The sequence below is a fragment of the Chrysemys picta genome, chromosome 2 (genome assembly GCF_011386835.1).
Source record: "Chrysemys picta bellii isolate R12L10 chromosome 2, ASM1138683v2, whole genome shotgun sequence".
Taxonomy (NCBI): domain Eukaryota; kingdom Metazoa; phylum Chordata; order Testudines; family Emydidae; genus Chrysemys; species Chrysemys picta.
In genome coordinates, this window is record NC_088792.1 from 288,396,112 (window position 1) to 288,407,502 (window position 11,391).

The following is an 11,391-nucleotide window of genomic DNA, read 5'->3' on the forward strand; positions in this document are numbered from 1 at the left end:
AGCCAGCTGTTGGTTAGAGGAGAGGACTTGGACCTGGCTGGCTGGCTGAGTCGACACCATGAGGAACCGCTTTTCATCACAGATTTTGAGCTGGGGACATTTACGAACAGCTGCCGGTGTTAAAGCATCAGAACCTTGGGTGGGGTGGACACTGTTATAAGGATTAATCAGGGCTCTGAAGGGAAAGCGATCTGAAACCAGCCCCGCAGCATACGAAACACTGTCCTCCACTACCACACCACATACCATCCGGTCATCACTAAGTCCTTGTGGGGAAACAAATGTACAAGGCACAGCTCCCAGATCCAAACTGTAGAAGATGAGTCTTCAGTAGTCTGGAAAGCTTGGAAACAAGAGACACAGACCACATCAGTATCTGGGCAGCGAAGAGATCTGCTTGACAAAGAAGATGCTTCACTTTTGCAATTTCTGGGGAAAGATACCTTCTCTTCACAATTCCCATCAAGACAGCTCTTTTGCAAACAACATTTGAGTTATATTTTGTATTAAGTAAGAGTGGTTTTGAGGCAGTATTCCCTCAGAACACTCCAATTCCCACAGCGCTGGAGACACTGTCCCTGGACAGCTGATGATGGGCACTTAGCTGCCAGAAAAATAACAACACATTAGGGTTCCACAGGGATCTGTTCGGTGTCCGCTGTTATTTAACAGCTTTATTAATTACCTGGATGTAGCAACAGAGAGCATACTGAACACATTTGCAGATGACACAAAGCTGGTGGGGAGGTTACAAACACTTTGGAGGATGGAGCTAAAATTCAAAGAGATCTTGATAAACTGGAGAACTGGGCTATAGACAACAAAATGAAATTCAACAGAGACAAATGTAAGGTGCTACCCTTAGGGAAGAAAAACCAAATGCACAAAGACAGACTGGGGGATAACTGGCTTGGCAGCAGCACCGCTGAGAAGGATCTGGGAGTTGTGGTGGATCACAGCCTCAACATGAGTCAGCAATGAGATGCTGTTGCAAAAAAAGCAAATGCAATTCTGGGATGCATTAACAGCCACAGCAGGCAAGTCACCACTCTACTCAGTGCTGGTTAGGCCTCAGCTGGAGAACTGTGTCCAGTTTTGGTCACCGCCGTATAGAAAGGATGTAGAGACACTGGAAAGGCTCCAGAGGCGAGCGACAAAGATGATCAAAGGGCTGGAACACAAGCCAGATGAGCAACAGCTGAAGGAACTGGGTATGTTTAGTTTGGAAGAGAGGAGATTAAGGGGGGACATGATAGCAGTCTTCAAATACTTGAAAGGCTGCCATAAAAATGATGGAGAAAAGTTGTTCTTGTCCTGGCCTCTGTGGCAAGAGAGAAGCACTGGGTTCGAACTACACCACAGCAGATTTAGATGAAATCTCAGGAAAAACTTCCTAACTGTAAGAACATTGGCGAATGGAACAAACTGTCTAGGGAGGTCATGGAAGCGCCTTCACTGGAGGTTTTCAAAAGGAGGCTCACTAGCCATCTGTCTTGGATGGTTTAGACACAACACATCCTGCATCTTGGCAGGGGTTGGACTAGATGACCCTTGCAGTCCCTTCTAACACTATGGTTCTATGATTCTAAGATATAGAGAAGAGCTGAGTGATTGGTGCTGAAGGGATTGATGTCTAAGGAGAGATTTCTAAGAGCTGAATCTATCTAGCTTGGCTAAGTGAGGACAAAAGTCTAAAAAGTGTACCCCAAGGAGGGATAATTTAGAGCAATGGGAGAAAGTTAAGCTTCGAATTTCTCAATTTAGGATGGACACCAAGAAGTGTTTCCTGACAGCAATGTGGATAAACATCAATTATTTAAAATAAATAGATAAATCAGAATTATGTTGTTTAAATTTATTTTTTGATTATTTAAATTATAAGGTGTTTTTTTTAAAGCTTGTTTATAATGAAATCTGAGTTTAATAAAAAATATGTTAAGACCTAAATTTATTATAATTTAGTTGTAAATGTGGAACATGCTTTGATAAGAGAAGTTTATGTAAACAAACATTTAAGGTTATTTTGTTTAATAAAAATTTTTTACATGCTGTTGTGTGTTTGATTAAATTCCAGTTACCATTCTAATGCAGCTTGACACAAATCATAAGCAAAAAGTTAATTATCTAGTAAATAAGCACTAGATCATTCACCATTTTCTAACATGCGAAAGGTAGATACAATTAATAAGAATCTGAAAATACTGAGCTATATAATTGCTTAATAAATGTATGTAGAGTGCAATATACTAAATTAGTGTAAAGGCTCTAATGAGTTGCAAATCAATTTGTTTAGTGGCTATATCAACCAATGAGAATGCACTTTCCTTTAGAAAATAACTGAAGTACAAATGGAAAAATTGATTAAAATTGATTATTTAAATCGAGACTTTCCACTTGGTGATTTAAATTGCCTTGATTTCAATCCACCCTGTCTGACAATGAAGCCTAGAAACTGTAAAATGGAAACCTCAGCTGAAAGTGACCTGGGCATATACTTCTGGAAACAGTCGTCACCCAGAAAGAGGTATGAACTCCAGGGGACCACTAACCCTTCCCATCTCTTATTTCTGTGACTTCATGCAAGGTCTCCTTGTGCACTGAGCCCCGAAAGGCTGAGGACCCCACTCCAGCTGGGCAAAAGCAATGAGGCAGCCAGGACAAATGCAGGCAGACAACTAAAGACAAGTGTGACAGACCCAGACCAGGGGGGTACAGGAGTCTGGTAGAGGGCAAATATCCTGGTCACTGGATGAGTAGTTTTCTGTTCCGAGTGACCAGAGCAGTGGCTGCACTAGAGTAATCAGGAACCTGCTAGAACTAGTTAAGGCAGGCAGGCTAATTAGGACACCTGGAGCCAATTAAGAAGCTGCTAGAATCAATTAAGGCAGGCTAATCAGGGCACCTGGGTTTTAAAAAGGAGCTCACTTCAGTTTGTGGGGCGAGTGTGAGGAGCTGGGAGCAAGAGCTGCAAGGGAGAGGGTGTGCTGCTGGAGGACTGAGGAGCACAAGCGTTATCAGACACCAGGAGGAAGGTCCTGTGGGGAGAATAAGGAAGGTGTTTGGAGGAGGCCATGGGGAAGTAGCCCAGGGAGTTGTAGCTGTCATGCAGCTGTTACAGGAGGCACTATAGACAGCTGCAGACCACAGGGCCCTGGGCTGGAACCCGGAGTAGAGGGGGGGCCTGGGTTCCCCCCAAACCTCCCAGTTGACCTGGACAGTGGGCTCTTCCAGAGGGGAAGGTCTCTGGGCTGATCCACATGGTGAATCTCTGAGGCAAGAAAATCCGCCAATAAGCGCAGGACCCACCAAGATAGAGGAGGAACTTTGTCACACAAGGTTAAGGAGACCTGTGCTGTTCCTTTGAACTTCCCACTGCCTGAAGTATAAAGAACATGCCTGATGAATATTTTACCTCCATGCAGATGCCCTTCTCTGTCCTGCTCTGAAAGCTCATCTTTTCGTTTAATGCTTTTTTTCTCTGAAAGCTGCAGTGGCACAGGTTGCTTGGGCTTTTTGACTTGTTTTTGAGACAGACCAACAGAAATCCTGCCATAGCGCATTAGGCTTGCCTTGGCGCTTCAGGGAGTCACCTGTCATCACTTTCCAGGCCGGTGGACAAACGAAACGAGGTTAGACAGAGGAGCGAGGCAAGAACTCCATTGAGAAATGGCAGCCCAGACACCAGGACCTCCATCCTACCTGGAAACAGACGGCACTCAACCAAAAACTAGGCCAGAGAGTGGAGGGACTGTTTCATAACATGAAATATTTACATCTAGAGCAAGTGAACATGTGGCACGATGGCTGACTGCCATGCTTGGCTGCATCAGGATGGTTCGCTCTATGGCACGGTTATCGCCACCGTAGCCGGAGAAAGAAGGACTGGGGTATTGAAGATTTATAGACGTAACAGCCCCAGTTTTCAAACGAGCGCCGAGCTCCTGCAGCTCCCCATTAAGTCACTGCTGGGGGGGTGCTCAGCACTTTTGAAAATCAGAACATTCGAGGGAGGTGCCTCGCTTTAAGCACTCGGGGGGGGGGGAAACGTGGCCAAAGGCAGCTTCAGGTGGGGGCACTTTAACAAAAGCATTTTTCTATGAAGGGGAACTGCAGGTTGTCGCCATTGGTAAAGTCTCAGCCACACACCTCCCAGGCGGGCAGAGGCCTTGCTACAAAGAAACTCCCCAAATGTGCCCAGCTTAGAACACAAATGACAACTTGTCGGGCACTGGAGAGTGATCCTAATATGCATGAAATGGAGCAGCCTGTGACGCTCCAGCCCAGCAGAGTCCTGGGGCAAGAGGTGTTCGCAAGGGCCCCCAGAGCAGTAGGGGTTGGAGCAAGACCTCACTAAGATGCACAAGTCTGACGGCTGGGAAGTTTTTAATCAAGATTCAGCCTAAATTTCCTCTCTCTCACTAATACTTCTAACCCTCCCCCCACCCTTGTATCACTCTGAATAATTGCTCCCCTCAGATACATGGTTAATTTGCTGCTTATCCTCCTACGTCTAACCTTGCAGCCTCTGATCATTTTTGTTGTTCTCTCCTGAACTCCCTCTAATTTATCAGTATCTTTTTGGTAACATGGTTCCCACATTGAATTAAATATTCCAGGTCTGATCAGACCAGAGCTCCTGAGAAAGGGGTAGTTACCTCCATATGCATCCCATACGTCACACTGGACTTTTAGTAAGCTTAGCGCACTGTAAGTTCATCTCTCCTTGTTCCCCACTATCACCCTTATAACTCTGTCACTCCCGCAGCGAGTAGAGGAAGCAGAATTTGGTCATACATGTCGTAATTTCCCATGATTTACTGAAATCTAATATCCTCGTACTACAGCGTTCTGTGAAGCCAGTCCTTATTCAGCCGAGTGTAAGAGTACCATTGTGCAACAAGTACATCACACTGCGGGACTGCCTTAGGGCTGACCAGATGAACAATAACCGCCCCCACATCGAGCAATCCTACCAAACCCAACCACCACACTGTAACATAGAGAATGTTACACCCCCAATTGCCTTCCGAACATTCATCTGCACAACATACCTGGGAGGCAGGTATTTTACAGAAGAGGACACACACATGGAGAAATCAAGGGACTTGTCCAAGTTCCCAGAGGCAATATGTTGTGGAGTCAGGAAAAGAACCTAACTGGCTTCAAGGCTGAGCTTGATACGTTTATGGAGGGGATGGTATGAAGGGACTGCCGACAATGGCACGTAACTGATCTGCGACGGCCAGCAGCAAATAGCTGCAATGGCCGGTGATGGGACGCTAGCCAGGGAGGGCTCTGAATTACTACAGAGAATTCTTTCCCGGGCGTCTGGCTGGTGGAACTTGCCCACATGCTCAGGGTGTAACTGATCACCGTATTTGGGGTGGGGAAGGAATTTTCACCCAGGTAAGATTGGCAGAGACCCTGGGAGGGTTTCGCCGCCTTCTGCAGCATGGAGCACAGGTTTAAACTAGTGCAGGGGTGGCCGGCCAACCTGTGGTTCCAGAGCCACATGTAGCTCTTCAGAAGTTAATATGCGGCTCCTTGTATAGGCACCAACTGCAGGGCTGGAGCTACAGGCGCCAACTTTCCAATGTGCCTCACTGCTCAACCCCTGACCCTGCCCCCACTCCCCCCCCTTCCCACCCCATCCCCTGAGCCTGCCGTGCCCTCGCTCCTCCCGCTCTCCTCCCCTCCGCCCCCCAGAGCCTCCTGCATGCCATGAAACAGCTGATAGGGAGATGCAGGGAGGGGGAGGCGCTGATTGGCTGGGCTGCTGGGAGCGGGGTGGGGGAGCTGATGGGGGGCTGCTGACTTATTACTGTGGCTCTTTGGCAATGTACATTGGTAAATTCTGGCTCCTTCTCAGGCTCAGGTTGGCGACCCCTGAACTACTGTAAATGGTGGATTCTCTGTAACTTGAAGTCTTTCAATCATGATTTGAGGACTTCAGTAACTCAGCCAGAGGTTAGGGGTCTATTCCAGGAATGGGTGGGTGAGGTTCCGTGGCCTGCAGTGTGCAGGAGGTCAGACTAGATCGGTGGTTCTCACATTTTTGGACTGATGACCCCTTTCACACAGCAAGCCTCTGAGTGCAACCCCCCCTCCTTATAAATTAAAAACATGTTTTTATATATTTAACGCTATTATAAATGCTGGAGGTAAAGTGGGGTTTGGGGGTGGAGGGTGGCAGCTCACAACCCCCAGTTTGAGAACCTCTGGACTAGATGATCATGATGGTCCCTTCTGACCTTACAGTCTATGACCCTAGGAGAACTCATCTCTGACTCCAAATCCTCTGCCTTTATCCACAAGATCACATTCCTCAAGTGAAGAGCAGCATTAATTGATGGGACACAAACAGAGACAGGCAAGCCAAGCTTTTAAAGTTCAAAGCCAAGGGAGTTCTAATAAATCTTGTCAAAAATTTATCAGAAACTCTCTGGCAAAGAGCTGGAACTTTCAGGGTGAGGAGGAAATTCATAGCTGTAAAATCCTTCTAAAAAAGCTCTGTGGAGTTTAAGACAGAGGTAATCCAGTTACTTAGGTTAACACAACATTTTGCACTGCAATCTACATGCCACCAAAGTGACAGTAAGTATAGTCCAGCCCATAACCCTCACTGGCCAGGGACCTGACTTGTCATGCACTGAGGAGAACCAGTTTAGTGATTTCTCAGAGAGCTCAAGTACTTACCACAAGCCTCATTGCCATGGCAATATGCACTAGAAAAATTAATAAACAGCCTCCGGAGCAGAACAACATGGAGAGCAACGAAGGGTGAAAATTCAGGGATTATTTTGCTGTTCTCCAGAACTAGGCCAGATGCTACACAGATCCAGTTTTATGAACAAAACTGGTTTTAGCATTTTGCAGTCTACTTTGTCACTCATTAACACATTTCCTGGTGAGCCACCTATTTCAGGGCTATGCTACACCCAGGCAAAGGAAGCTGATCACACATGCTGATATATGCATGTGAATCCCATTAGCATCATAATACTTAATAGTACTTAGCCCTTACATTGCTCTTGCCATCCTCAAACGAGCTTCCACCAGCTAATTAATAGGAACAACAAGAGCAGCATGCACAGGACTGGAGGACAGCAGTAGCATTGGGGTTTTGTACCAATTTACCTGGGCAGCCCCCTAGCATGGACACGAGGGGCATACCGGCATACAGGTGTTTCTAGCACTATTGCTTAGTTCTGGAATTTACATTTCTGCATGTATAAGTGCATCTACAGTAGGAGGTTGAATCGATTTAACTACATCAGTTACTAGAGAGTACAAAAAAGCTGTGTGTAGACAAACCTGCACCAAGGGAAAATCTTGTTCTCCAACATGTGCCATATAAATATGATGCACTTTGTACTAAGTACATTCAGGTTGTGTACATCAAGCTGCTGGTCACTGACAATGCACCTGTCCTGGTTCAAAAGATAGAGAAAGGTACAGTCCCCGCCCTGAGAAGGAGGAGCAGTGGGGTAGAGAGACCAAGCCAGCCATGTTTCCATGGATCCCCAACCAGGCAAATAAGGACAGGATAAAAGTATACAAACTAATGAATGGCCTAGAGAACACAGATCAAGAACTCTCTTCTCCCTCCCTGTTTGCTAACACAGGAACAGGACACACTCAATTTAGTTAAAAGGTGGCAAATTCTAACTGACAAAAGGAAATATTTTTATACACAACAGACGTGGAACTCATGAAATTATGTCATTGAAGCCAAGAACTTCACAAGGTTCAAAAAAGCCTGGATGTTTATTGGCTAGTATTCAATATTATAACCCTGGATATTCTCGTTAACAAGCATTTTGGAAGGTACATTAAATCTCCTTCTTCAGGACTTAAACTAATCTCTAACTATTAGTGATTTGGATAAGACCTTCACAAGGAGCAGATTAACCCATATCTGCTTCCTCTGGGACTAACCTTCCTCTGTAGCATCTGCTGTTGGCCACTTTAAGAGACAAGACACTGAGCTAGATGGACCAGCAGCCTGATGCAGTCTGGCAATTCCTATGTTCCACAGAGGCATCGGCAATGGAGCAGGAAGGGAACAAGCCTTCAGAGCCATGACTGGCTGGATTGAACTGGGAAAACATGGCTGGGGGGCCTTGCATTCTAATCAGGCAAGGAAAGGACCCTGGGAGGGAGGTTCAAGAAAAGTGTTGCAAAAGGCATTGCAATGACCCCAAAGTGGTGGAATTCAAATAGAATATGATGGGCAGAGTGGAAGTAGGGGACTGTGACTAAACTTGCTAAAGCGAGTTGAGTGAAGCACCTGAACAGAAGAATGGAGCTGGGAAAATTAACAACTAACCAAGTTCTGTGTATATCTTACGTATTGCCTATCCATTACGTTTTGTATGACATCCTATTAGACTGTAAGCTCCCTGGGGCAAGGACCATGTCAGTTACGTGTTTACACAGCACCCAGATCCTAATTGGGGCCATAAACATAAACCTGAAATAATACACGACTAGCCATCACCCTCCCTTCCCCATGTTCTCACTTGCAGAACATTTCTCTGCTCCAGCTGAAGTTTCCCAAGCTGGGCAAAAACCCCTTCCTGCGGTTCCTGAGTTATGGAAAGGGGGGGAGAAGAAATATCGGCCACATTTTCAGTGATATGAATTCTCTTCTTTGCTCACTCGGCGCAAGACCAGCTGGGCTCCCTCCGCCCCCCCCTGCCAGAACTATCAGGACACAGTGAAATGAGGGAAATAAAGTGACACTTGAAACTCTGGTGGCGCCATTAAAACACTGGTAATGGTGCCCCCACCCCCCTGCCGTGGGACCCCTGTCCTCATCGTAGCGCCCCCACCCCCTCCATAGCCCCACTGCCCCATCACAGAGCCTCAGCCCCACTTCTCTCCACCACATCACAGGCCCCCCTGCCCCCTCCACAGCCCCCCAATCACAGGTGCCCCCTGTCCCCTCCACAGCCCCCCAATCACAGGTGCCCCCTGCCCCCTCCACAGCCCCGCCCCCAATCACAGCCCCCCTGCCCCCTCCACAGCCCCGCCCCCAATCACAGGCGCCCCTACCCCCTCCACAGCCCCGCCCCCAATCGCAGGCCCCCCCTGTCCCCTCCACAGCCCCCCAATCGCAGGTGCCCCCTGTCCCCTCCACAGTCCCCCAATCACAGGCGCCCCTACCCCCTCCACAGCCCCGCCCCCAATCACAGGCCCCCCTGCCCCCTCCACAGCCCCCCCAATCACAGGCCCCCCCCTGTCCCCTCCACAGCCCCCCAATCACAGGTGCCCCCTGTCCCCTCCACAGTCCCCCAATCACAGGCGCCCCTACCCCCTCCACAGCCCCGCCCCCAATCACAGGCCCCCCTGTCCCCTCCACAGCCCCCCCAATCACAGGCCCCCCCCTGTCCCCTCCACAGCCCCCCAATCACAGGTGCCCCCTGTCCCCTCCACAGCCCCCCAATCACAGGTGCCCCCTGTCCCCTCCACAGCCCCCCAATCACAGGTGCCCCCTGCCCCCTCCACAGCCCCGCCCCCAATCACAGCCCCCCTGCCCCCTCCACAGCCCCGCCCCCAATCACAGGCGCCCCTACCCCCTCCACAGCCCCGCCCCCAATCGCAGGCCCCCCCTGTCCCCTCCACAGCCCCCCAATCACAGGTGCCCCCTGTCCCCTCCACAGTCCCCCAATCACAGGCGCCCCTACCCCCTCCACAGCCCCGCCCCCAATCACAGCCCCCCTGCCCCCTCCACAGCCCCCCCAATCACAGGCCCCCCCCGTCCCCTCCACAGCCCCCCAATCACAGGTGCCCCCTGTCCCCTCCACAGTCCCCCAATCACAGCCCCCCTGCCCCCTCCACAGCCCCGCCCCCAATCACAGGCCCCCCTGTCCCCTCCACAGCCCCCCCAATCACAGGCCCCCCCCTGTCCCCTCCACAGCCCCCCAATCACAGGTGCCCCCTGTCCCCTCCACAGCCCCCCAATCACAGCCCCCCTGCCCCCTCCACAGCCCCGCCCCCAATCACAGGCCCCCCTGTCCCCTCCACAGTCCCCCAATCACAGCCCCCCTGCCCCCTCCACAGCCCCGCCCCCAATCACAGGTGCCCCCTGTCCCCTCCACAGTCCCCCAATCACAGCCCCCCCTGCCCCCTCCACAGCCCCGCCCCTAATCACAGGCCCCCCTGTCCCCTCCACAGCCCCGCCCCCAATCGCAGGCCCCCCCCGCCCCCTGTCACGGGAGCGCTCCCGCTCCCGGCTGCACTCACCCGCCGCCGTCGGCAAGAGCGGGGCCGCTCTCCGCCTCTCTCCCCCGGCAGGGGCGGGTCCCCACAGCGCCTCGCCATAGCAACCAACCACACTTCCGCTCTGGGCGGAGCTCCCGCCGGAAGTGGGCAGCTCGGGGCAGGCGCCAGCGGCACCATGTCGCGTGTGGGCGAGATGACGGGGGGAGGGGCCAAGGGAGCGCGGTGCAGGCCCCAGGGCGGGCAGGGAGGGGCCGGCCTGGGCCACGCCCCTCCCGTAGGGGTGGGGCCAGGAGGGGCAAAGGGCGGGGCCTGGCCATGCGCCCCAATTCTCCCTGCCTGCCTCGGGGCCCGGCCGGGGTCCCCATCCCCCCCCCTCCCGCCGAGGTCCCACCCCCACACCACCCGCCTCGGGGCCTGGCCATGCGCCCCAATTCCCCTGCCCGCCTCAGGGCCCAGCCAGGGTCCCCATCCCACCCCCCGCCCGCCTCGGGGCCCAGTCATGTGCCCCATCTCCCCCCGCCCACCTTGGGGCCCGGCCGAGGTCCCCATCCCCCACCACCACCCACCTCGGGGGCCTGGCCATGCGCCCCAATTCCCCCTGTCCGCCCCGCAGCCTGGCTGCAGGCCCCATCTTCCCCCCTGCCCGCCTCGGGGCCTGGCCGCGGGCCCCATCTCCCCCTACCTCAGGGCCTGGCTGCAGGCCCCATCTCCCCCTGCCTTGGGGCCTGGCCGTGGGCCCCATCTCCCCCTGCCTCGGGGCCTGGCTGGGGGCCCCCCTTCCCCACTCTTGAGGCCTAGCCGGGGGCCCCATCCCCTCCACGTTGGGGCCTGGCCGGGGGCCTCGCCTCCTTCACATCTTGTCTCCAGCTGTGTTTCCTGATCCACCCAGTTCAGAGTCCCAACCCACCTGCATCAAGGGTAGGGTGACCAGACAGCAAGTGTGAAAAATCGGGATGAGGGTGGGGGGTAATAGGAGACTATATAAGAAAAAGACCCAAAAATCGGGACTGTCCCTATAAAATCAGGACATCTGGTCACCCTAATCAAGGGTCCCAGGCCGCCCGGCCTTCATCAAGGTCCGGCTGAGTTTTCCAGGCCATCTGGGCCAGGGTCTCTGTAGCCCCCAGCTCAGGCTCTCGCTGCCATTTGAATGCCGCCTGCCTA

General features: G+C 52.0%; 1 protein-coding gene across 5 annotated transcripts in view; it reads right to left on the reverse strand.

Moving 5' to 3' along the window:
* The window catches only part of PPP1R16A (protein phosphatase 1 regulatory subunit 16A), a 69,396-nt gene extending 58,986 nt beyond the window's left edge, over window positions 1-10,410 (reverse strand). For 2 of the 5 annotated variants that reach the window (XM_065586402.1, XM_065586401.1), the window contains exon 1: window positions 10,249-10,410. Coding sequence is in view for 1 of the 5 variants with exons in the window: in XM_065586403.1 (XP_065442475.1) it covers window positions 10,249-10,326 (78 nt within the window). In the remaining 4 variants the exon portion in view is untranslated. The remainder of the gene's footprint in view (window positions 1-10,248) is intronic. The other 3 variants (XM_065586406.1, XM_065586405.1, XM_065586403.1) reach the window with 2 other exon arrangements.
* Window positions 10,411-11,391: the final 981 nt, after the last annotated feature.